General features: G+C 43.9%; 1 protein-coding gene, 1 long non-coding RNA gene and 1 pseudogene across 2 annotated transcripts; 1 reads left to right on the top strand and 2 right to left on the bottom strand.

Moving 5' to 3' along the window:
• Positions 1-1,130: 1,130 nt before the first annotated feature.
• On the bottom strand, positions 1,131-3,184 carry LOC139075527 (small ribosomal subunit protein eS27-like; annotated as a pseudogene).
• Positions 3,185-7,173: 3,989 nt separating this feature from the next.
• LOC139075526 (uncharacterized) lies at positions 7,174-14,865 on the bottom strand. The gene is made up of 3 exons (XR_011525980.1): positions 14,728-14,865; positions 14,268-14,346; positions 7,174-7,875 (listed from the first exon to the last, which is right to left on the bottom strand). It is a non-coding gene; the product is annotated as an uncharacterized lncRNA (long non-coding RNA).
• SPR (sepiapterin reductase) lies at positions 14,581-22,308 on the top strand. Its single transcript, XM_008516589.2, has 3 exons — positions 14,581-15,391; positions 15,974-16,264; positions 21,497-22,308. The coding sequence occupies exons 1-3, from the start codon at positions 15,070-15,072 to the stop codon at positions 21,685-21,687; spliced, it is 804 nt and encodes a 267-aa protein (XP_008514811.1). The 5' UTR covers positions 14,581-15,069; the 3' UTR covers positions 21,688-22,308.
• The last annotated feature ends 1,879 nt before the right edge of the window (positions 22,309-24,187 follow it).

Below are 24,187 nucleotides of genomic sequence, written 5' to 3'. Positions count from 1 at the left end.
CTGCCATGCATAACCTTGAACATAAGTTGTTTCATACATGAGAAGTCTATTTGAGGTAAAATTCCAGAAGTGAGATTATTGGTCAAAGAGTATAAGAGCATTCGTGATTTTCAAAGATGTTTCCAAATTGCCTTCCATAGGGTTGTAATATTTTAGGTCCCAGTGAGCAATGCACGAGTTCCTTGCCATGGGCCGCCCCAGTGGCGCAGCAGTTAAGTACACACATTCCACTTTGGTGGCCCAGGGTTTGCCGGTTCGGATCCCAGGTGCGGACATGACACCACTTGGCAAGCCATTGCTGTGGTAGGCGTCCCACATATAAAGTAGAGGAAGATGGGCACGGATGTTAGCTCAGGGCCAGTCTTCCTCAGCAACAAGAGGAGGATTGGCAGCAGATGTTAGCTCAGGGCTAATCTTCCTCAAAAAAACAAAACAAACAAACAAAAATAAGAGTTCCCTGCCAAAAGTATATGTCGTCATATATTTGCGTTTTTGGGCAATCTGATAGATGAGAAATGGCATGTCAATTATGTTTTAATTTGCAATTCTCATATTATGAGTGAAATTGAGCATCTTTCATGTGTTTAAAGCCCTTTTTGTATTTCTTTTTCTGATAATTGTCTTTTCATGTTCTTTGCCTATTTTCATATTGGATTGCTTATCCTTTTTGTCTTGATTTCAAGGAGATCTATATATTGAGGAGATGAGCCCTTTGTCAGATTTCTGAGTTGCAAAATTTTCCTATTTTTCTCTGCCTTATAACTTTGTCTACTTTTTTGCCACCAGAAGTTTTTGGAGTAAAATATATCAATCTCCTCTTATTTGGTTTCAATCATAGAAAGGCCTTCCTCACTCCAATGTTGCAAAGAAATTTGTCCATATTTTCTTTTTTCCCATATAAATCTTTGCTCTATCTGGTTTTTTCTATATGGTTTTCTTTTTTCCCATATAAATCTTTGCTCTATCTGGAGTTTGTTTTGATATATATAGTATGCGGTATGAATTCAACTTTATCTTTTCCAGATGGATATCCAATGGTCCCAACACAATTTATTAACATTGAGATGCCTTCTTCATCATAGACTAAATTCTCCTATGCTTTCCATCTTTTTCTGGATTTTCCTATTCTGTTTCCTTGTCTGTATCTACTTGTGTGCCACAAGCATACCATTTCTTTCTTTATTTTTTTGCCCATAATCAAAACTTTATTGAAAAACTGACACCAAAGGAGGAGATCACTGTTGTATACCTTATAGAATTAAACATAATTACATTATCTTGGTAAATTAACTAGAATTACTGAACTGATAAGGCTTTCTGTGATGTAACACAATTCAGGAAGTTGTGTGGATCGTTAGTGTTGCTTTCTTCTAAATGAACACCGTTCTGTGAGTCTGGCCTTTCCTCCCATCAGCTGTTGAACAACCCACACAAAGAACCATTGTCTGAGCATGGCTGGAAACCGGGAATCTTGTAGCAACCTGGGCGTCCTACATCCATAAAAGAAGAACTTGGACTTTGAACTAGCCATTTCTTTTTATATTTTTTCTTTTCCTCTTCCAAGGATGGAGGTAGGTAGTAAATCTCTAGCCAAGGCATGCCGATCCTTTCGCAGGCCCTGCCCGTCCAGATCTCTCAAAACCACACCATTTCAACAGTATGTTTGTGGTAGGACTGAGCTCCTTTTATTGCTTTTCTTTTCAGAATCTTTCTGTCCATTCTTTTTTTTCTATTTTTTACTCTTTATTTGGAAATAATTTCAAATTTAAAAATAATTGCAAAAATAAAAACAGTGCAAAGAGCAGACATATATCCTTTACCCAGAATCACCTATTAACATTTGTTTCATTATTTTATTAACGTTTGTTGTATTTTCTCTGCTTTTTTCTCTCATATATAACTTTTTTGCTGAATCCTCTGAGGACAAGTTTTGTACCACATGTCCCTTTTACCTCTAAATACCCCTAAGTGTGCATTTCCTAAGAATAGGGATATTCTCTCATATAATCACAGTATAGGTATCAACTTCATAAATTTGCATTGATACGATATTTTTATCCATTCGACCATTCACATTTCATCTTTGCCATTTGACCCAATAATACCCTTTCTCCATTTCTCCCACCTCCAGTACAGGATCCAATCTACTGCCAGAGATACATTGTTTCTAACTATTCTACCTTGTTTCAGTCAGAAAAAAAATGTTTGGTTGGTATTGTTATTGAGATTCTATTAAAAATATTTCACTTATTTAGGGAGAATTAACATCTTTCTGATGAATCTTCCTGTTAGAGAACATTTTGTACTTTTCCATTCAGGTCTACTTTTGTGTTCTTTGGGAAAGTCTTAGTTTTCCTTATATAGGTTTTGCACATTTCTTGTTCAAATTTATACCTATGTATTCTGTCTTTTATGCACCTATTACATATGGCCTTCTATTTATGTCTTCTAACTTATTATCATTTAACTATGAAAACTGATTTCAGAATATTTATTTTATACCACTGACCTTACAGAATTTTCTTTCGTTCTTTTTTTTTTTTTTTTTGAGGAAGATTAGCCCTGAGCTAACATCTGCTGCCAATCCTCCTGTTTTTGCTGAGGAAGACTGGCCCTGAGCTAACATCTATGCCCATCTTCCTCCACTTTATATGTGGGACGCCTGCCACAGCATGGCTTGACAAGTGGTGCGTAGGTCCACATCCAGATCCAAACCGGCAAACCCCGGGCCGACAAGGCGGAACGTGCAAACTTAACCGCTGCACCACTGGGTTGGCCCCCAGAATTTTCTTAGTTTGTAGCAGTTTTCAGTTGTAATCTCTATTATTTTGCATGTATTATTACTTACATTTTTAATAAACACTTATTGGATCAAAAGGGATACAATTTTATCCCTAAATTATCTATCTTACACACTTTCGTTGTTTTTTTTTTTTTTTTGAGAAAGATTAGCCCTGAGCTAACATCCGTGCCCATCTTCCTCTACTTTATATGTGGGATGTCTGCCAGAGCATGGCTTGCCAAGCAGTGCCATGTCCGCACCTGGGATCCCCGGGCCGGAGTGGACGTGCAAACTTAACTGCTGCGCCACCGGGCCGGCCCCTCTTACACACTTTCTTAATGTTGTATTAACTTAGTTTATTCCTCCTATTTACTTGAAATCTCTTAACAATTGTTTTGATATTTAAAATTAACAGCCTTTACAGTCATCATTAATTACCTCAGAATTTTACTCTTGCAAAAATACATCAAAGTGTAACAAAATATCAACATATAAAGCACATAATGAATATTTCCATTCCAAGTTAAATCTTGCATGATTATTCGTATTTGAAGTGAATATTCAGATGTCCATGATAATTGTAAATCACATGCCTCATTTGTATTATTGACATTGTTAAGCTGATTATATTGATGGTAACCTATAATTCTCAGGGAAACTGACACTAACATCTTCTAATCTGGGGAGTGGGGCCCCTGCAGAGAGTATGGTAAGTAGGGATAGAAACCCCATCGATTCAGAGAATCAGGCAGTGGCAGGAGGATAACGTGCTCCACAACCAAACAGATCCATACAGGAGAAAACTTCTTACAAACAGGGAAACGTGGAGTGATCCTGTGAGCTATGGACATTCTGCATTTGAACTGTAGATCTGAGATGAAGATTCAACAATAGCAGGACTGGATGGGGAGCAGGGTTTAGATAATCTACACATTCTGTCCTTGGCATTTTTAATTCTTGTCCTCTATTCTCTCTTGAACTTACTTCAATTAAACTTTTGCATCCATCATTCCACTGAAACTTCTCACGTGAAGGCCATCAAAGACTTCTATGTTGTTAAATCCAGTCACCGGTTCTCTATCTACTTGACCCATCAGGAGCCTGTGATATATCAAGCATACATTCCTCCCCGACTAGACTTCTAAGACATCATACTCTCCTGATTTCCCTCCTACCTCCATGGTCACATCTCAGTCCAGGGATGTCAGATTTAGCAAACAAAAATACAGGATCCCCATTTAAATTTTAATTTAAGATAACAAATAATTTTTGTATAAATATGTGTCAAATATTGCATGAGGTAATTATACACTAAAAAATTACTCATTTTTTATCTGAAATTAAAATTTAACTGGGCACCTTTATTTTACCTGGCAACCCTAACTCTGTCTCCTTTTGTGGTTCCTCCTTATCTCCCCAACTTCTTCTCTCCTCCATCTACATTCACTCCCCAAGTGAGCTCCTCCTGTTTTGAGGCTTTAAAAAACTATCTATCTGCTGAGAACTCTCAAATTTATACCATCAGTGCAGAAGTCCCCTCTTTATTCCAAACTTATATCCATCACTTGACGTCTCCTCTTGGATATCTAATAGGCATCTCAACTTAACATCTCCCAAACTGAACTCTTGATCGCCCTCCAAAGAATCCTGTTCCTTCTGTAGCCTTCTCCATCTCAGGAAATGGCAATTCTACCTCCCAGTTGCTCAGGTGCAAAGACTTGGGGTCACCATCTATTATTTCCTTTTTTGTATACCCCAAATCCACTTCCTCAGCAAATCCTTTTCCCTTTCTCTTCAAAATATATCCCCAAATGAATCAAGTCTCATCATTTTCCCTGCCACCACCCTGGTCCAAACTCCCATAATCTCTCATCTATATTACAGAAGTAACCTCCTCATTGATCTTCCTGCTTCTCCAATTTATTCTAAAGAATGATCCTAAGTCCATGCAGATCCCTTAGGCTTAGATCCCTCCAGTGCTTTCCTTTTTCTTAATAAAAGGAAAAGTCCTACAATGGCCTACGAGGCCCTATACAAATCTGCTCTTCCATGATTTCTCCTCTCCAAATTCTCTCTACTTTCTAACATGACTGACACTACCCTGGCCTTTTCCTGTTCTTCAGACAAACCAGGCACACTCGCACGTCAGAGCCTTTGCACCTGCTGATTTCTCTGCCTGAAATATTCCTCCTCTATCTGCATGGGTCACTCTCTCACCTCCTACAGTTTTCTTCTCAAATATTGTGCTTTCAGTGTGGCATTCTCTGGTCACCTTACATTAAATTGCAAGCACCCTCCTCCCCAGCACTCCATATTTACCATCCTTGTTTTATTTTCCTTTGAAGCTTATCACCATCCAACATACTACAGGTGTTACTTTGTTTTGGGGGTCTGTTTTTCCCTGCAAGAATGTAAGCCTCAGGAAGACAGGAGTTTTTGCCTGTTTTTTAAGCTGATATATCTCCAGCACCTATATGCAGTGTGGACGTGGTGTCTTGGAAGCCTGATGCTTGGTCGGCTCTCAATAGTCATTGAACAAATGCATAGCTACATGAATGAATGAAATCAAAGGATGCACATACAGCAGCTATCACCCAGTGACAAACTATTAGGGAATCCTAGGTCAAAGGGGACAAAAAAGAAAAGTGACTATGGAGGAGCAATGACAAGCGTGGTCTGGCAGAGGGACTGGAGCTGATTTCTTTTTTCCTCAAGCCACTGAGGGGCAGGAGCTGTCCAGCAATATTTTGCTGAATTTGGAGTGTTGCTGCAGGGAAGGAATGCTCACTTTCCGTATCCCAGTTCAGGAGCACTTGACTGCCAACCTTCCCATCAAATACGCCATGTGATCAATTCTGGCTAATGGGACATGAGTGGAGCTGCTTGCCCTCATCTTCCTGAAGACTGAAATGTAGATGGCATGCTGGTGAGCCAGATTGGACCATGTAGACGAGGACAACATCCTAGTTGATGGTCAAGCAACAAGATAGAATAATTTGGGACCCTGGAAATCTCACAGGAAAGAGCCACCTACCTTTTCAGGAGAGCACATCTACTTCTGACGGAGAGAAATGCACTTCCGTCTTACTTGAGCCACCATATTTTAAGGTCTTCCTGTTGCAGGAGTTTAATCTGCTCCCAAGTAATCCAACCGTTACCATGGGAGTTCCTCTCTTGTGTTTTATCTCCTCTTGTCTATATCCCATGACTTTTTCTTTTTTGGTTGATCTTATTTTAGTGGAGAACATACTCAAGAAACTTCCTGACATAGAATATGTAAGAGAAATATTTTGAGACTTGTATATCGGGAAAGGCATTTTATTCTACCTTCATTTATGATTAACGGCTTGTGTGGGGATACAGTTCAAGGTTAGAAATCATTTTCCTTCAGAATTTCTAGGGTGGCTGTCCAGAAGTCCAAAGACTTTCTGATTATAATCCTTTGTTTTCATATGATCTTTTTCCTTATTTTTACCTCTCCCTCTCGGGAGACTTGTAGAATCTTTCCTTTATCTCTGTTGTTCAAAATTTACAATGGTAAGCCTTGCCATGGGCTTATTCTCATCCCATTTGCGGGGTACTCAGTGGACCTTTTCAATCTGGAAATTCATGCCCTTCAATTCTGGACATGTTTCTTGAATTATTTCATTGATAATTTCCCTCCTTCTTCCCCCTGCTCCCATTTTCTTTTCTTTTCCCTTCTCTCTCTCTCTTTTTAGTGCTCCTATCATTCAGATTTTGGATCTCCTGGACTGGTCCACTAACACTCTTGCTTTCCTTTTGCCTTATTTTATCTTTTTTGCTCTACCATCTGAAAATGTTCTCAAATTTATCTTTCAACCAGTCTATTAATTTTCATAACAATTCTGCTATCAGATTTTTAATTTCCAACTTTTTTGTTCTCTAGGTATTCTTTTTTCTAATATCTTGTTCTTGTTTTATTCATAGAATATGTTATATTTAGGGTGGGAGGACTAAACAGTTATTTGAAAGCCCTCAGTCAGTGAATGGAGCTTGTTGACTTTGAACTTCCTTATAAGGTGATCTGGTTAGGCCATCTGTTGGTGAAGTCCTGATGTTAGGTCTTCTCTCTCGGGGTGGTCAGGCTCCCCAAGGAAGTTTCTTCCAATCTGTGGTCTGAAGGATCAAGGCATGGCTGCCATCATTCTCAGGACTCAGTGAGGGAAACAGGCTGGTGGTTCTGGCATTAGGTATCATTTGCTCACCTGCCCCTGCGTCCTCTCCTCCCCCGCATTTGGTAGGGTATTCATGCCCTCAGCTGTACTTGGTATTCTCTGGCCAAAAGATATTGTGTTTCTCCCTTTCCAGAAAATAAACCTTTAGCCTTTGTCTTAGTCAGTTCAGGCTGTATAAGAAATTACCATAGTCTGTGTGGCTAAAACATCAAACATTTATTTCTCACAGTTCTGGAGGCTGGGAAGGCCAAGATCAAAGTGCCAGTACATCTAGTGTCCAGGAACAGCCCTCTCCCTAGTTTGCAGACAGCCATCTTTTCATTGTACCTCACATGGCACAGAGTGCGAACAAGATCTTGTGTTTCTTCTTATAAGGGCACTAATACCATTCATGAGGGCTCCACACTTGCCTGCTAAACAGAGCTCCCTGCCTGTACCTTACAGCCATCTGGAGCCCTGCAATCAACGTGGTAAACCTACGGAGACAATGACTTACAGATTGATACTACAGAGATTTAAAAGACTGGCTCAAGCAATATTTATGGAATTTGTATGAAAAGGGTAAAGAGATTAATATGATGGTAAACAAAAATATACAAGACTTGGAAACAGATCCAGGAGATCAAATAAACTAACTGTGAAAATTCCACTGGAAGAGACTATAATGAAATAAATTATAGAAAGATGTCCCTAAACTAAAGAAAGACTCGACTCTTCATGACAAAAGGGCCCACGAAATTACTGTGAAAACATGGTACATGCTCAATAAATCTTTGCGTAATCAATTAATAAATGATAAAACTGAGACCCACACCTAGACACATCAGGTAGACTTTTGAAGTTTCAAGCATACGTAAATAATCCTGTATGGACCCAGTCAGCAACAAAATGGGTCACCTACAAAATAAAAAAGAGAGCAACATCAGACTTCTAATGCCTGGGAATACGTGAAGGAAGGAATTAAAATGTGCTAAATCTCTCATAATATGGAGATGTAATAATAATAATAATATCTATTTATTGAATTAGAAAACAATGTACTAAGTGCTATATTGAGCTGCTTTATTCCACCCTCTGTGAACACAGGGATTATCTGAGCTGCTCACTGTTATATCTCCGGAGCCTAGCCCATTTCCTGGTTCATGCTAGGCACTCATCAAGTATTTGCACAATGTTGAATAAACAAGCCTATAAAGTAACCAAGGTTGAAAGACGTTAAGTGACCTAGCTAAGGTTGCATAAGTAAGAGGTGGAGCCAGGATTCCAACCAGACCTGTTTTCCTCCAAAATTCAGTCATATAGTTTCCCTCAAAATGTAATGTTTCCTTTTTAATATGGATGGAAAAATAAAAGTTCACACATTTATAACTTTATTTCAAAAGTAACCATTGGTAGACTAAAAATAAAATATGTAACTTCCAAATCAATAGGGAAAAAAGTAAATGGAACAAAGAAAACTTGAGTAAAGAAAAAAAATAAATGAAAAGAAGCCAAAAAGAAGCATAGAAATAGGAAGTCTAATAGAAAAGTGGGCAAAGAGCATGAGCAAATAGCTCACAGAAGAAATAAAAATACACAACCTTACTAAAACCTAAAGAGCTGAAAGAAAATTAATATGCTGAAATGGACATGCTTATATGCTATTAGTTGGAGTATAGAATTGTTCTAACCTTTTTAGGTCTGAATTCTAAATGTAGAATTCAGGTCTTCTGAAGTGTAGAATGTTCCAGTACTTTTACCAGTGTCCTGGGCTTAAAAAATTTTTTTTATCATAAAAATTTCCAAACATACACAACAAAGAGGGAATAATATAGTGGACTTCAGTATACTCATAATCCAGATTCAATAATTCCATAATTATCAAGATTTTACCACCCTTCCTTTATATATCCCTGTTTTCTCTCCCCTCCCCCTTCCTCTTCCTCCTTCTTCTTTACTTAAGTATTCTAAAGCAAATCCCAGACTTCATGTCACTTTACTCTGTCTAAAAATTTAATCATTTTCTTACATAACCAAATACCATTACTAAACCTAAAAAATTAGCAATAAATAATTGACATCATGTAGTACCAGTCCATATTGAAATTTCCTCAATTATCTCAAAAGGGTATTTTTATGTTGGTTTATTTGAATTAAGATCCAAACAAGACCCATATTTTGAATTCAGCTAATATGTCTTTTTAATATAAAGCAGTCCCTTCCACCTTTTTTTCATACCATTGACTCAAAGAAACTGATCAACGTTCTGCAGAAAGTTTCACATTCTGGAGTCTTATGCTTTCTTAATTGATTCTTCAATTTCTCCCTCAAAACACTCTGTAACTATCGCTGTGGACTTTATGTTTCACATCAGAAGGCACATATTACCTTCAAAGCACATTTCCACTTAAAAGTGGGAAAACCACTCTTAAAGATACTGAAATTAACAAATGAGTTCAGATTGTAACAGCCCAATCCCTCCATTGTAAATTTCCTCATAATTTATCATCTAATAGGTTTTTCATTGATTATCTTTGCCTTGATCAGTTATTTCACTATGGGTTGGTGATATTTTTCATTGTCTTATTTCTTCTACATTTATTAGTTGAAATTTTTCTATAAACTATTCCACACCAACTAAGGCAAATTGGTTACCCCTAAAATACCATAACAAAAGGCACAGGACGAATGCTTAATTCTTTCCTTTTAAATTGTCAATTTTCAGGGTAATGGGTTGGTGTCCTAGTTACCTCCAATGGTGACCAATGTGTTTCATTTTTTGAGTATTGTTATGAATTCATTAGCTTTTATATATTCAACGTGTTTCAACCAATTGCAGTCTCTCCTTTTGTGAAGCTCAAATTGTACCTTATTTGATTTGTTTAAAAATATTCCATCAAAATGAAGGGGATAAATGAAACAAGAATGACAAATGTTAATTGTTCAAGTTAGGTGATGGGTACATGTGGGTACATAGTACTATTTCCTTTAAGAAGTTTTTAAAAATTCTTCCATCTTTGGCCAATGGCAACCCCTTCATATTGGCTCCTGTGTCCTTTTGCATGACCTCATTAATTTTTTATGGCTTCCTTGTTTTCTTGCATAAGGCAAGATATTCAGGGCTCATCTTGTATATTTCTTCCCCAGACTTGGAATCAGCCATTTCTCTAGGAAACCCTGGTTTCTTTTAATGGAGAATGGTATTTAGAGACCACAATCTGGTATTATAAGGGTGTTCTTTGCCATTGGATTGTCATTGCTTTTAAACATTTCCAAATAAATAAATAAATAAACCTTTCCAGTGGATGCAGCTAAAAAGCATTTATTTGGGGGAGAGGGTGGATTCTCAGTTTATGCTGATATTTCTAATTCATTTTTCCCCAAGATTTTATCATAAAAAATGTAAATATAGAGAGAATTTGAAGGATTGTGTAGTGAACACACATATATCCACCATCTAGATTGTATAAGTAACATTTTGTTATATTTGCTTTATCACCTCTATCCACCCCTTTATCCACTCATTAATCCATCTTTTTTCTTTTAATGTATTTCAAAATAAGTTGCAGACAGCATTACACTTCAACCCTAAATGATTCAGCAAGTTTTTTTAAACTAGAGTTCACTATTTATTTTTTTAATACCAGCTTTCTTGAGATATAACTCAAATACCATAGAATTCACTTATTTAAAGTGTACAATTCAAGGATTTTTAGTATATTCACAGAGTTGTGCAACCATCATCATAATCAATTTTACAAGTTTTCATCACCCCCAAAAGAAACCCCATATCCATTAGCAGTCACTCCCCAGTCCCAGCCCTACGCAAACACTAAGATACTTTTTTTTTATCTCTATAGATTTGCCTATTCTGGACATTTCATATAAATGGAATCACATAATATGTGACCTGTGTGTCCAGCTTCTTTCACTTAGCATAATATTTGCAAGTTCATTCAGTTATTGCCGAATAATATTCCAAGGATATGCCACACTGCACTTACCATTTATCAAATAATGTACACACAGGTTGTTTCACTTTTTGCCTCATAAATAATGCTGCTGTAAGCATTCATGCACAAGCTTTTGTGTGGACATACATTTTCTTTTTACTTGGGTGTATATCTAGGAGTGGAATTGCTGGGTCTAATTGTAACTCTTTAACTTTTTGATGAGTTGCCAGACTCTTTTCCAAAGGAGCTGTACCATTCCATTCCCACCAACAGTGCATGAGTGTTCCAATTTCTCTATCTCTGCTAGGGTCTGAGTATTTGTGTCCCCCCAGAAGTCACATGTTAAATCCTAATGCCCAGTATGATGGTATTAGGAGGTGGGGTTTTTGGGAGTGATTAGGTCATGAGGGCAGAGCCCTCAGGAATGGGATTGGTGTCCTTAAAGAAGAGGTTCCAGAGAGATCCCTCCATCCTACCACCATGTGAAGATACGACAAGAAGTCATCCACCTGGAAGAGGGCCCTCACCTCACCACGCTGGCAGCCTGATCTCTGACTTGCAGCTTCCAGACTGAGAAATAAATTTCTGTTGTTTATAAGCTACCCTGTCTGTGCTATTTTGTAATCACAGCCCAAACAGACTAAGATGATATCCTTGCCAACACTTGTTATCATCTGTCTTTTTGATAATAGCCATCCTAGTGGGTGTGAAGTGATATCTCATTGTGGTTTTGATTTGCATTTCCCTGATATCCAATGATGTTAAGCTTCTCTTCATGTTCCTATTGACCACTGGTTTATCTTTGGAGAAATATCTATTCAGATCCTTTACCCACTTTTTAAATGGGTTATTCATCTTTTTATTATTGAGCTGTAAATATGGTTCTAAAAAGTTGCAAAAATAGTATTAAGAATTCCTGTACACCTTTAACCCAGATGTCCCAAATGTTAACATTTTATCACACTTGCTGTATTCATTCTATTTTTTTCCTGAAACATTTGAGAGTAAGTCGCAGATTAGATGTCCCTTTACCTCTAAATACTTCAGTGTATTTCCAAAGACAAGGACATTTTCTTACAGAACAATGGTTCAATGGGCAAAATCAGGAAATGATACAATGCCAGTAACTCACCTACAGCTCTTCGAATTTCACCAATTTTTCTACTAATGTCTTTTATCAGGTTTAGGCTTTTAATTTACTTTAACATATCTCATCTCTCAGGAATTTGCACCTTTTTTTTTTAAAGATTTTATTTTTTCCTTTTTCTCCCCAAAGCCCCCCGGTACATAGTTGTAGATTCTTCATTGTGGGTCCTTCTAGTTGTGGCATGTGGGACGCTGCCTCAGCGTGGTCTGATGAGCAGTGCCATGTCCGTGCCCAGGATTCGAACTAACGAAACACTGGGCCGCCTGCAGCGGAGCGCGCGAACTTAACCACTCGGCCACGGGGCCAGCCCCAGGAATTTGCACCTTTAAAGCCAATATTCCTGCCAATTGCTCTTGCAGCAGTTCCCAAACTCATTTGCACATTAGAATCATGTGGGGATCTTTTAAAAATTCCAAGTCCGGGCCTGTGGGACACAGCCATGTGTTTTTGAAGTTCCTCAGTGACTCCAACGTGCAGGCAAATTTGGGGACCATTGTGATATTGTTAAAGGAATTCTATGGGCTGTGTTGCCCTTGAAATATTACTTGCAAATTACCGAAATATTACTCGAAATAAGACTGGCAGTGGCGGGAGGTGTGGGGCAGACAACAGTCTTCCCCAGAAAGCAGGGGCTTCCCAGGCTCTCTCGCAGTCCAAGCCAATACAGTCTCCTTGGGGTTGTTTGTTCCCAGCAGCTCCTCCAGAGGCAGCCAGATTTAGATGAGGCTAGGTCTGATTTTTAACCATCCCTTCATCGCTCCGCCCTTCTTCCAACCCTGGCACGTGGTAGAAATTCACTAAATGTCAAAGGAATGGATGGAGGAGATTGTGCTTTCACCAACCTGCTTTTTGAGGCCTGGAGAGCAAGAAGCTATTAAAAATTATTTAAAGAGTACACTGTCTCCAGTTCAGGAGAGTTTAGCTTTGGAGCAATCAGGTTCATGATCTTTATCTGCCATCATTAATAGATAAGTGAAAAGCAGGGCAGCTTCAACGGTTTACACATAGACACAGAGTCCTCCCTGTGTTAGCACATCAAAAGCCTCCTCACCCCTCCCCAGACTCACCTTTCCACAATCACTCTGCACAGTGGCCTGGATCTGTTCTGATTGGTTGGTGTCCTGGCTGCCAAATGTTTTTTTTTTTAAGGTGAGGAAGATTGGCCCTGAGCTAACACCTGTACTGATCTTCCTCTATTTTGTATGTGGGATGCCACCACAGCATGGCTTGATGAGCCGTGTGTATGTCCATGCCTGGGATCCCGACCTGCAAAGCTGGCTGCTAAGCAGAGCCTGCAAGCTTAACCACTACGCCACCTGCCGCCCGCTGTGAAATGTTTTGACCATCAGCACCGGCTAAGAATTCAGCTATGTATCAAGAGTGGGAGACGCAAATGCCTACACCTGCGAGTGGTGAGGGTGACGGCACAATGGAGCCACAGTCTCCTTCCTGAGAGGCGCCATGGCTCACCTCAACCAGAACCCAGTTTGCCAGACCTTCCCATCATTCAAAAGAAGCTGGAAATTCTCCCACTTTAGAAATGTCACCTCAAATTTAAAAAGAAAAAAAAAGCCTATTTGGGCCAATCAAAATGCTACTGTGGACTTGATCTGGGCACCACTTTAATCTCTGCCTTTGTTGCAGGAGCACTCTTAGAAAGCCTAGCTGTAGGCATAGGAGAACCAACGCACAGGGAAGAGAAGAATGTGTCTTTGGTATTATTGTATAAAAGTAAAAGTAACTGCAACAAACTCTACGATTTTCTGGCTTCCAGTTTGAATTCAATTTTACAGACTTTTCCCTTCTTTGAATTTATACTCGGTCTCTTTTCTCTAATACTGTAAATCTTGGCTCCAAACAACATTAGCATAATTCTTTTCTTTGTCCTACTTTATATAAAATAGTTTCAAAATACTATGCATATTAACAATAAATCTACTAAATGAAGTTTAAGGTTTCTTTGAAGTTTCATTCTGCCTTAGAATATGTCCCATGTCTGAACTGCACATTTCACAAAAAGTTTGCGGCAAAGGCACCTATGTTAACAAGAGGAAAGCTCCCCAAATTGTTTTCATGTTGGTAATGATAGCCTACAGCACAAGGAAGCAAAATGCAGTTTTCCAGGAGCCTTGAAAGGCCACTTTGCTGTCTATCCCCAGGGTAGGGAAAGCCCTGAGAAGGTTTGGGCCGAGTTATCGGAGGTTACTCACCGCTCTTGCTAAATTCTGAAGAGACTCCTTTTTAAGGAGATTTGTAGCTGTCTGCCAACTTTCCCATCTTCCCTCTCTCCTTGAAAAAAACAGAAATGTGAGTTTTCTGAAGCACAGGTCAGGAAGTTCAGACTTACGCGATCAGCTGCATAAACGTGAAGCTGGGAGGAGATGAAATTGCCTACTAGAAGAGTGTAGCATGAGTGGGTCCAGAATCCTGGGGAACACAGACCTTTATGGAGGGAGGAGTCAGAAATCTCAGAAGGCAGGGGAACCTGGGCGCGAGCACCCAGTTGCTCAGAGCCTAGTAAGAGAGAAGAGGTTTTTACATCACTTGGAGGAGGCAGCTTCTGTTACCCGGAGGGCAGAGAGTTTCCCAAGCCCTAAAGTGGCATGCGCTTCATTCAGGGCTTTTGCTGGCCACGTACAGGGATACCAGCACGGAGCAAGATGGCCTAACCTGGAGAAGGTCACTTGTGCAAGGAAGTGGGGTCTGGACTTGGGAGAAGAACGCGTTCCAGCGCGGGACTGAACGTGCAGGAGGGCTGGGCGAAGAAGGAGGCCGCGCTCGGAACTGAGCTGGGATTTCCGGCGCGGACCGCGCCTCCCGCCCTTTGGGTTTAGCCCTTCGGACCGCGCTGGAGCCTCCACTTCTGCCACCCGAAGCCAAGAGAAACAAGCACCCGGCCGGCGGCCACAGCGCTGAGCCTGGGTTCCTGCCCCGCCCCTGGGGGCGGCCCCTCCCACCGCGGCCGCCCCGGCGGGTCCGGCGTCCCGGACCCAGCGGGCGGAGGGCGGAAGCATGGAGCCAGGCGGTGGCATGGAGGGCGGCCTGGGGCGCGCCGTGTGCGTGCTCACTGGGGCCTCCCGCGGCTTCGGCCGGGCGCTGGCCCCGCTCCTGGCCCGGCTGCTGTCGCCCAGCTCCGTGCTGGTGATAAGCGCCCGCAACGACGAGGCGCTGCGGCAGCTGGAGGCCGAGCTGGGCGCCGCGCGGCCCGGCCTGCGCGTGGTGCGCGTGCCCGCCGACCTGGGCGCCGAGGCCGGCTTGCAGCAGCTTCTCGGCACCCTGCGCGAGCTCCCCAGGCCCGAGGGGCTGCAGCGAGTGCTGCTCATCAACAACGTGGGTAAGACGCCCGCCGGCACGGGGCGCACTCCCCGGGCGAGCTCTTGGAATACTACTTAGCGTCCCTTTCTGTTCTTCCTCCGTGTCACTTCCCCCACCGCTGGAAACTGTAATGGGCAGAAAGACCTAAGAGTCAAAGAAGACGCCTGAACGTCCTAGTGGTTTCAGCGAGGTGTGGAGGAAGCCTCAGCCCCTTCCCTTAACTCCTCCCGGTTTCAAGGCCAGGTTTTCCAAAACGCGCGTCAACCTTCCCGATCGCCTTTCTCGGCGCCCTCTGGCGGAGGCCTGAGTCAGGGCAAGGGTCTCCCAGCAGAAGTAAATTCCCCCGCTTCTCCAAATGGACCCCCGAATTCTCTCCCAGTCTCTGAGTGGGGCATGCCTCTTCTCAGTCTGCATCTTGGGGTGAGTGGATTCCCCACGTGTGTATGTCTGCAAAGCGGGAAAGAGGGAGGCGTCTTCAGAAGCACTAGGGAGACTCCTCGAGATCCCGATGGGACGGGGACGTGTGGAGGGATTTGGAGAGGTCTGGAGGGGAGAGAAAGACCCGCTTGCACTGGGTGATACCCAGGGTCTGGTTTTTCAGGCAGTCTTGGGGATGTGTCCAAAGGCTTCGTGGACCTAGCCGACTCAACTGAAATGAACAACTACTGGGCTCTGAACCTGACCTCCATGCTCTGCCTGACTTCTGGCATCCTGAAGGCCTTCCCGGACAGTCCTGGTCTCAGCAGGACCGTGGTTAACATCTCATCCCTCTGTGCCCTGCAGCCCTTCAAGGGCTGGACCCTGTACTGTGCAGGGAAGGCTGCCCGTAACATGATGTTCCGGGTCCTGGCCGCAGAAGAACCAACGGTGAGGGTGCTGAGCTATGCCCCAGGTACGTGTGGCATTACTGCCATCTCTGTCCCCCAGAACCAGCTTGTACCCCTCTGGGAGCTGGGCAAGGGGCCTAATCTGTCCCCTCCAGGAAAGAGCCCATAGAGTATATTGTCCTTGAATCATGACTCGTCACTCCTTAAGGGAAATACAGGCTCCAAGGAAGGTAGAGCTGGCAGGGGCAGGGATCTACAGTTAGAGGGCACAGTGGGGAGCTGCCTAGACTGGAGGGTGGAGCCAGAACGTCTGAGATATTAGAGTTTGAAAGACAATTAGGGTTTGAATTCCAGGCCTCTACCCCATTTCCTCATGAGAAACAGGTAAAAGATGCTACCTGTCTCATAGGGTGGTTTGGAGGATGGAATGAGGTGATATATGTGAAAATGTTCGCTGTGAAGTGCTATCTAACTGTTAGCCCTTCTAATTGTTAGATGGCCTATCACATTGTATTATTTTCATATGTGTGTTTCTCTACTTCTCTGTCTTGATAGGAAAACTTTGAAGGCAGGGACTGTGCACTGTTCATCTGTCTGTCCCCAGCACCTAGCAAAGTGCCCCACTGAGTCAGTCTGCGGTAAATGTTAGTTGAGTGAAGAGCAGACAGACATTGTTGAACGCCAACCATCAGGCTGAACTGTGCTGGAACGCTGGGGGGATGCTGGGATAAATAAGATAGGGCTCCTATCCTCATGGAAAGGGTCGGAGGTCTAGTGACACTTGCTCTGGTTTCTCCCCACCCCACCATGATGCCACTGTGCCCGTTTCTTAAGAATGAGGCTTCTAGTCTAGGCTTGAGGTTGCTGGGATTAGAAGGTGGTGACGTAGCTGTTGTATAATGTCTGAGTGACTTAGATGGAGATCCGTCTATGCGGCAAAGAGGTAGAATGAGCTGACTAAAGCCCAGATGTGGCAGAGCAGGATCAAACCTTGCCTCCAAGTTCATGATCAGTGCCATTTCTACGTCCTCATGCTCTCCAGTACCCTATCCTCCCTCACTCCCTAACACATACGCAGTTCTTTTTGCAGCCAACATTCAACTCACCACCTACTCAGAGCTCAACCTAGGACTCACTCAGTCAACAATGAGCAAATGAAAACCACAGCCAGGAGTGGAGCAGACTCCAGATTGCCGTGTGGCTGGGTTAGATCTCAGGGGGCTGCCCTGGGCATTATGAGGAAGTTGAACTTTTTTCAAGGCCCCCAAGGCCTGAATGAAGGCTGAGTTGGGTTTTTATTGCAGTCTCTGGAAGAATGTTCTAACAGGTGTCCAGAGATGAAATGGGCTGTATGGAAAGGTAGCAATTCTCCACTTAGCAGGGATGCACAGATGGTTGAAAGACATTCGAGGATCAGAAGGGTGGTTCTCCTTCCAACCCTGAGATTCCTTGATTTTCTGCCACTGAGGCCCATTAACGCCAAATTCTGGGGTGCTGTGGTTCCTATAAGAAGAGTAGAAAGTGCCTATAAGAGTTCAAGAAGTGAGTAATTCCCTGCTGGTGGTGTGACCAGGGATGGCTTTATTGGAGGCAGCTGAACAAGACATTGACCTTGAGGGCTGCTTCCATATCAGCAAGTGGAAGGCACTCCCAGTAAATGCATGTAAAGGTGGGGAAACTCATTTTATGAGGCCAGCGTTACCCTGCTAACAAAACCAGACAAGGACCCTGCAAGAAAAGAAAATTACAGGCCAATATCCTTGATGAACATAGATGCAGAAATTCTCAACAAAATTATTAGCAAACCAAATTCAACAATACTTTGAAAGGATCATACAGTAGGCTGGAGGAGGGACTCCAATGGTGGCTGCCAGTGTCTGTGTCAGTATGACTGAACTGGGTCACCATGGTGGCTGCTGCCAGTGTGCTGGTCCTTCGGCTGGGGTGGGGTGGGGGCGGGCAGCTCGCCTCCCTTCTGCCTCTCCAAGATGCAATCCAAGCTTAGTTTTAAGAAGTTTATTGACCTCAAAATTATATCTGCCAATAAAAGTGGTAACTTCCCAAATGGTAGGAAGAAGTTTTGTTTGCAGCTACTGAACTACCAGGCTTTACTGAGACAAACAACTAAGGGCAAGGCTTAAGGAACGACGGGTCTGCAGACTCAGTCACTGCCAGGCATTGATATGAAGAAACAGTAATGACAGCACATATGTATTTATGTGGGATTTACTCTGGGGATGCAAGGATGGTTCAACATCTGCAAATCAGTCAGTAAGATACACCTCATTAATAAAATGAATAAACATCACATGGTCATCTCAATAGATGCAGAAAAAGCATTTGACAAAATTCCACATTTATTTATGATTAAAAAAACCTCTTGGGGCTGGCCCCGTGGCCCCGTGGCCGAGTGGTTAAGTTCGCACGCTCCGCTGTAGGTGGCCCAGTGTTTCGTTGGTTCGAATCCTCGGTGCGGACATGGCACTGCTCATCAAACCACGCTGAGGCAGCGTCCCACATGCCACAACTAGAAGGACTCACAACGAAGAATATACAACGATGCACTGGGGGGCTTTGGAGAGAAAAAGGAAAAAATAAAATCTTTAAAAAAAAAAAAAACCTCTTAACGAAGTAGGTATAGAGGGAACATATCTCAACATAACAAAGGCCATATATGACAAGCCCACAGCTAACAACATACTCAATAGTGAAAAGCTGAAAGATTTTCCTCTGAGATGAACAAGAATGCCCACTCTCACCACTTTTGTTCAACGTAGTATTGGAAGTCCTAGGCAGAGCAATTAGGCACAAAAAGGAAAGAAAAGTCATCCGGATTGGAAAGGAGAGAAAACTGTCTTTATTTGCACGTAACATGATACTATATATAGGAAACCCTAAAGACTCCACCAAAAAACTGTTGGAAATAGTAAACAAATTCAGGAAAGCTGCAAGATACAAAATCAATATACAAAAATCAGTTGAGTTTCTCTACATTAATAATGGACTATCAAAAAGAGAAATAAAACAATCCTATTTAAAATTCATCAAAAAGAAATACGTAGGAATAAATTTAACCAAGGAGGTGAAAGACCTGTGCACTGAAAACTATAAGACATTGATGAATGAAATTGAAGAAGACACAAATAAATGGAAAGATATTGTATTCTCATGGATTCAAAGAATTAATATTGTTAAAATGTCCATACTACTCAAAGCAATCTGCGGATTCAATATAATCCTTATCAAAATTCCAATGGCATTTTTCACGGAAGTGGAACAAACAATCCTAAAATTTGTATGGAACCACAAAAGACCCTGAATAGCCAAAGCAGTCTTAAGAAAGAATAGAGCTAGAGGCATCAGGCTTCCTGATTTCAAACTATATCACAAAGCTATAGTAATCAAAACAGTATGGTATTGGCATAAAAACAGACACATTTCACCAATGAAACCGTCTACTCTTCGTGTCTTGGAGAAGATCATTTTGGGTTGAAATTTTGGGGTGACCTGTTAGCTTCATTAACTAAGATGTACAAATCTCTCCCTAGATTTGGGAAGTTCTTTGCCATTATTTCTTTAAATAAGCTTTCTGCTCCTTTTTCCCTCTGGGACTCCAATAATGCATAGATTGTTTCTTTTAATAGTATCCCTTAATTAATGTAGGTTTTCTTCAGTCTTTTTCATTCTTTTTTCTTTCTGTTCCTCTGACTGGATGATTTCAAATGACCTGTCTTCTGGGTGACTCATTTTTTTCTTCTTGGTTGAGTCTGCTATTGATCTCTCTACTGAATTCTTCAGTCATTGTATTCTTCAATTCTAGAGTTTTGGGTGGTTTTTTAAAATGGTTTCTGTTTCTGTGGTGAACGTCTCATTTTGTTGATGCATTGTTTTCCTAATTTCATTGTCTCTGGGTTTTCTTAAAGTTCTCTTAATTTCTTTAAGAGGCTTATTTTGAATTCTTTGTCAGACAGTTCATAGATTTCATTTCTTTAGGGTCAGTCGTTGGAGTTTTATTAGTTTCCTTTGGTGGTGTCACATTTCACTGATTATTCATGATCCTTGTGGCTTTACATTGGTATCCGTGCATTTGAAGAAGTTAGGCACCTCTCCCAGTCTTTACAGACTGACTTTGATAGGCAAAGTCCTTTGTCAGTCAACCCATCCAGCAATTCTGGGTGGGCCATTTGGTGATGTCCATGTGGGCTTGCTGCTGGAGTCCCTGGACAGCCTGTTGCTGGAGTAGATCGAAACCCTGAGTCCATGAAGTCAGCCTGGTGCTGGGCTTGGCTGGAAGCTTGCCAGGAGCCTGGTGACATGGGAACCACCAAGACCATGGGAGCCAGCTGGTGCTGGAGTGGGTCAGGGGCCTGGGTTTCCAGGGGCCTTCTGGGGGCCTGGAGCTCAAGAAGCTGCCTGGAGCCCCAGGGATTGCCTGGGGCTGTGGGAATTGCTTTGGGCTGCTGGAGCTGGCAGGCACTGGGTTGAGCTGGGGACCTGGGCTCGTGGGAGCTCAGAGGGAGCCACCTAGGGCCCTAGGAGTTGGTCTGGTGCTGGGGCAGGCTGGCTTGAGTCCCTGGGGAAGTCAGGTGCTCCCTTCACTCTCCTTTTCCCACAGGGAGGGTGTGCCTCTCCACGCTGGGCTGCCTGGGCTTGGCGAAAGAGGGGTCATAGGGATAGTATGAACCTGTTTTTCCTACCTTCCTCAGTCTGTCCTTGGCTCTTGTGAAGGTAATTTGTTACGCAGTTAGTTGTTCAAATTGATGTTTGTTTGGGAGGAAAAGCGTTAGAAATTTCTGTGCCACCATTTTGCTGCCCCCAGTGATGTTTTAGCAAGATGAATTTAGCAGAGGGCTACAGAAGGAGTTGAAGCAGGCAGAGAAGTGGGCTTGTTAATAAAGAGCCTTAATGTCAGGGTGTATAGAATCAGAAGGGTCCTACCCAGGGACTGGTCGGCTGTGGGGCAGAGTGGGCAGAGAGGAGGAGGTGATGGAGGTTTTGAGTCTGGAAGGAAAGTACTTCATTAATAGAAATCGGAAAGTCAGGAGGAGGTGCTGGTTAGCCAGGAGATGCTAAGCTTGGTTGTAGACACAGTGGTCTGGAGTGACCATGTTCAGTGGCATTGGAATTTGAGTCTGGAGCTCAGTAGTGACAGAGTGGAGCCTTTGGTGACCTTGACCACAAATGTCAGCCAAGGTGAGGTATTGCCTCTGGCCAGACCAGACTCTACCCCACTCCACACACACAGCAGGGGCCTTTGCCTCAGCTGTGTCCTCTCATCTTCTGCTCTTCATTCCTAGGTCCACTGGACACAGACATGCAGCAGTTGGCTCGGGAGACCTCCATGGACCCAGAGTTGAGAAAAAGGCTGCAGGAGTTGAAGACAAAGGGCGAGCTGGTGGATTGCAGGCTGTCAGCCCAGAAACTGCTAAGCTTGCTGCAAAAGGACGTGTTCAAGTCTGGAGCCCATGTTGACTTCTACGATAAATAACCCCATGTCCTTGGCTTCCTGGGGTTTTCTTTCCCCTCTTTCAGGCACGTCCAGGAGCTCTGCACCTCCCCATATCCCTCCAGAGTGGCACCGCCAGCCCTGCCTTCCACAGATAGGCACTCACGCCTGCTCTCCTGCCCTCAGATCCAGAGCCGTGAGGGCGGCAGGTTGCTGGAGTTCCCGGTTCTTAGGTGTGTTGAGTTAACCCTGAGTTAAGAGTAGGTGTAGGTAAGCGAAGTTATGAGTGTTGGTGTTCTCTCTCTCCAGAAATAGAATTTTAGGGATGGGAAAGCAGGACAAGAAGCTGAAACACTGAAGAGAGGAGGCTGGGTCTCCTGCCTTTGGCCAGTCCATGGGGAGAGGGAGGGTGAGCTGGTGTCAAATTGGTGGGCCCGTGTAGATTGACAGATGGCCTGGAGGGGAGGCAGGATGGTGCGAGTTCTGGCCCACAGGGATGCCGCTTGCTCAGGGTAGCAGGACCTTCTGTTGAAACTCATGTCCTCATTCTGATGTCTCTTCCCTCCAGAACCTACTGTCCATCTCCCAGACAGGGGGAGGGGACCCTTGAGAGTTTGTGTACATGCCAAAGGCAGACACAAATAAAATGTGGATTGTCTTCTATTAACGCCTGCTTTCTCCTCTGATACAGGGCCCATGCTAACTCCCTGGTTTGCTAGGCCCAAGGGTGTTCCTGAGGCAGTTACCCCAAACGTGGGGTGCTGCCCTTAGTTCCCGGGGAGTTGTCTTGAGGCTGTCTGCCTCCTCTCACTGAGCTCCTCCCAGTGGAAGCCCAGGTTCAAACAAAGTTGGCCAAGATGGACATTCATGCTTTTGCCTATACTGACCTCAGTCTGTACTACCTTTTCCTCACCTATGCAAAGAGAATCCAGACTTCTGGGCAGGACTCACAGCCTGCCCTGGCTCTCTTGAATTCCCACTTGTGCCCTTTGCCACATGGCAATCCTCTGAATGGAGCCCAGCTCCTCAGGGGGTCCTCCTGGTAGCATCCATCTGGTGTGTGGTCCTGGTCCTCAGTGGGCTGGGCTTAGGACCAACATGCCTTTGTGGGAGATGGGCAAGATACCAAGAGAAGGAAGCCCTGAGAAACCAGGGCTGTGACCAAACTCATCCTACAGGTCGGTGATTTGGGCCAGACTGGGACCACAGTGGTGGTGGTCTTCAGCCAGCCAGCCCCTCGCCCCTGGCCCTTATCTGGGAGGAGAGACCATGGTCCCTGCCAGCCATCTCCAGGATTAGCCCTGCCTCTGATGGTGCAGGAGGGAGTGCTGCTCCTTCTCGTGCACAGCAGAGGGCGCACCGAGGCCGTGCGTCCTGGAGTAGCCGCCGCAGCTCCTGTTGGCTGGAGGCAGGCCCTGGGCCAGAGCCGGCAGTGCCCTGCTAGGTTCTCTAGGAGGGAGAGAGCAACTCGTGCTCTTTCTTCACCCAACAGAACCTTTGCCCTCACTGGAGTCAAAATCACTGGCTCGGATCCCTGCTCTGCCACTTACCAGCTGGTAACCCAGGGCAAGTTGCTTCTCTTCTCTGAGCTTCAGTTTCCTTATCTGAGAAATGTGGATTATAATGGTGCCTCCCTCAAAGGGCCACTGTGTTAAATGACCTGATGTTTGTAAATGTTTAGCACGGTGTAAGCATTGCAGTAAGTGCCCATAGAGGCTAATAGTATTTATTGCCTTGTAATATCAAGATCCAGTCCATCCTAGAGCCCTGCTTGCAGCCTCATCTCCCCCACACGGTCCAGATGCCCTCCCCCTTGCTGGCCTGCAGCAAGAACTCTCACAGCCCTGCCTCTATTCCGGGCCTCAGTGGGGCCGGGGTTCAGTCTTGACAGCTTGTCCTCGACTCACTGGGCTCACAGGAAAAAGCGTGAGCCTTGGAGCGGGAACCCTCGGTCTCGCTAACCTCTGACGGAGATGCTGTGAGGTCTTGGGCAGGGCCCCCTCCGTCTCTGGGCTTCAGTTTCCTTAGAACAGATGAGCTCTAAGACTCCTCCCTGCAAACCTTTCTCCAAGGTGGTCAGGCTGCATCTGGTGGCATCAGGTTTGCCTCTGCAGGTGGAGCCAGGCCAGCCTGGGCTGCCATGCTGTCTGGTGGCTGTTGGGCGGATTTCCTCACCCAGCCCCTTGCTCCCATGGGACTGTGAGGACAGTCAGCACCAGCACAACCCCTAGTGGATGCCCTGTGGGGAGAGAGAGTTGGCTCCCTCTCTCCACACCGGGCTGGTTGGCCAGGACTCAGTGAGGAGTACCACATGTCCCCACGAGGTGGCGAGGCCCTCCCACGCCTGACACGTCATCTCAGCCCTGGGATTTAAGAGCCTTGGGAATGACCCTAGACCTGTCTCTCTCCCTGTGACTCTCAGGGGCCCGCAGGGAGCTCGGTGGGGAGAAACGGCTAGGATCACTCTCGCTGGCCGGCCCCAAGTCCTCCTTAGGGACCTGTGGCCTCTGGCGACAGGGATTTGCCAGGCTTTGCTCCTTGG

The sequence above is a fragment of the Equus przewalskii genome, chromosome 14 (genome assembly GCF_037783145.1).
Source record: "Equus przewalskii isolate Varuska chromosome 14, EquPr2, whole genome shotgun sequence".
Taxonomy (NCBI): domain Eukaryota; kingdom Metazoa; phylum Chordata; class Mammalia; order Perissodactyla; family Equidae; genus Equus; species Equus przewalskii.
Note: the sequence above shows the minus strand (reverse complement) of the source record. Positions and strands in the feature narration are given on the sequence as shown.